This window comes from Sceloporus undulatus, unplaced genomic scaffold (genome assembly GCF_019175285.1).
Source record: "Sceloporus undulatus isolate JIND9_A2432 ecotype Alabama unplaced genomic scaffold, SceUnd_v1.1 scaffold_39116, whole genome shotgun sequence".
Classification (NCBI taxonomy): Eukaryota; Metazoa; Chordata; class Lepidosauria; order Squamata; family Phrynosomatidae; genus Sceloporus; species Sceloporus undulatus.
This window is the reverse complement of record NW_024842026.1, coordinates 600-1,103: the sequence shown is the minus strand read 5'-3', so window position 1 is coordinate 1,103 and position 504 is coordinate 600. Positions and strand designations below refer to the sequence as shown.

At 54.8% G+C, this 504-nt stretch overlaps 1 protein-coding gene across 1 annotated transcript in view; it reads left to right on the top strand.

Moving 5' to 3' along the window:
- Positions 1 to 6: 6 nt before the first annotated feature.
- Positions 7 to 504, top strand: part of LOC121918802 (ribonuclease Y-like) — a gene marked incomplete at its 3' end in the record, with an annotated part of 1,075 nt that continues 577 nt past the window's right edge. The window contains exon 1 of the mRNA XM_042444786.1: positions 7 to 504. Within this exon, the coding sequence (XP_042300720.1) occupies positions 7 to 504 (498 nt within the window).

Genomic DNA, 504 nt, shown 5'->3' with positions numbered 1-504 from the left:
CACATGATGAAAATTTTCACAGACATGCAGAAGGAAATTCAACGAGACATGGCTGAACAGCGCCGCCAGGACGCTGAGATACAGAAAGAAATGTTCTTGGAGATGCAACGACGCAACGAGGAGATTCAACGAGACATGGCTGAACAGCGCCGCCAGGACGCAGAACAACGACGCCAGGATGCGGAGGAACGACAGCGCCAGCTGACAGCGCAGAACGAAGAATTTCAACGCCAAGTGGCAGACCTACGTGCTGGTTGCAACCCAGGCCAGCCACAAACGCCGCTGCTGGTGCGGGATGAAGGGCGACACCGACGCTTCCCCACCTACAAAGACGGCGACGACTTTGAGAGTTTCTTGGAGAGTTTTCAGCGGGTGTGCAGGACCCACGGTATTCAAGAAGACCAATACATGAATGAGCTTCGCCCACAGCTGTCAGGAATGCTTCGGGACATCGACGCCAGCATGGCACCGGAGGATGAGCAGAATTTCCACCTCTTTGTGGAG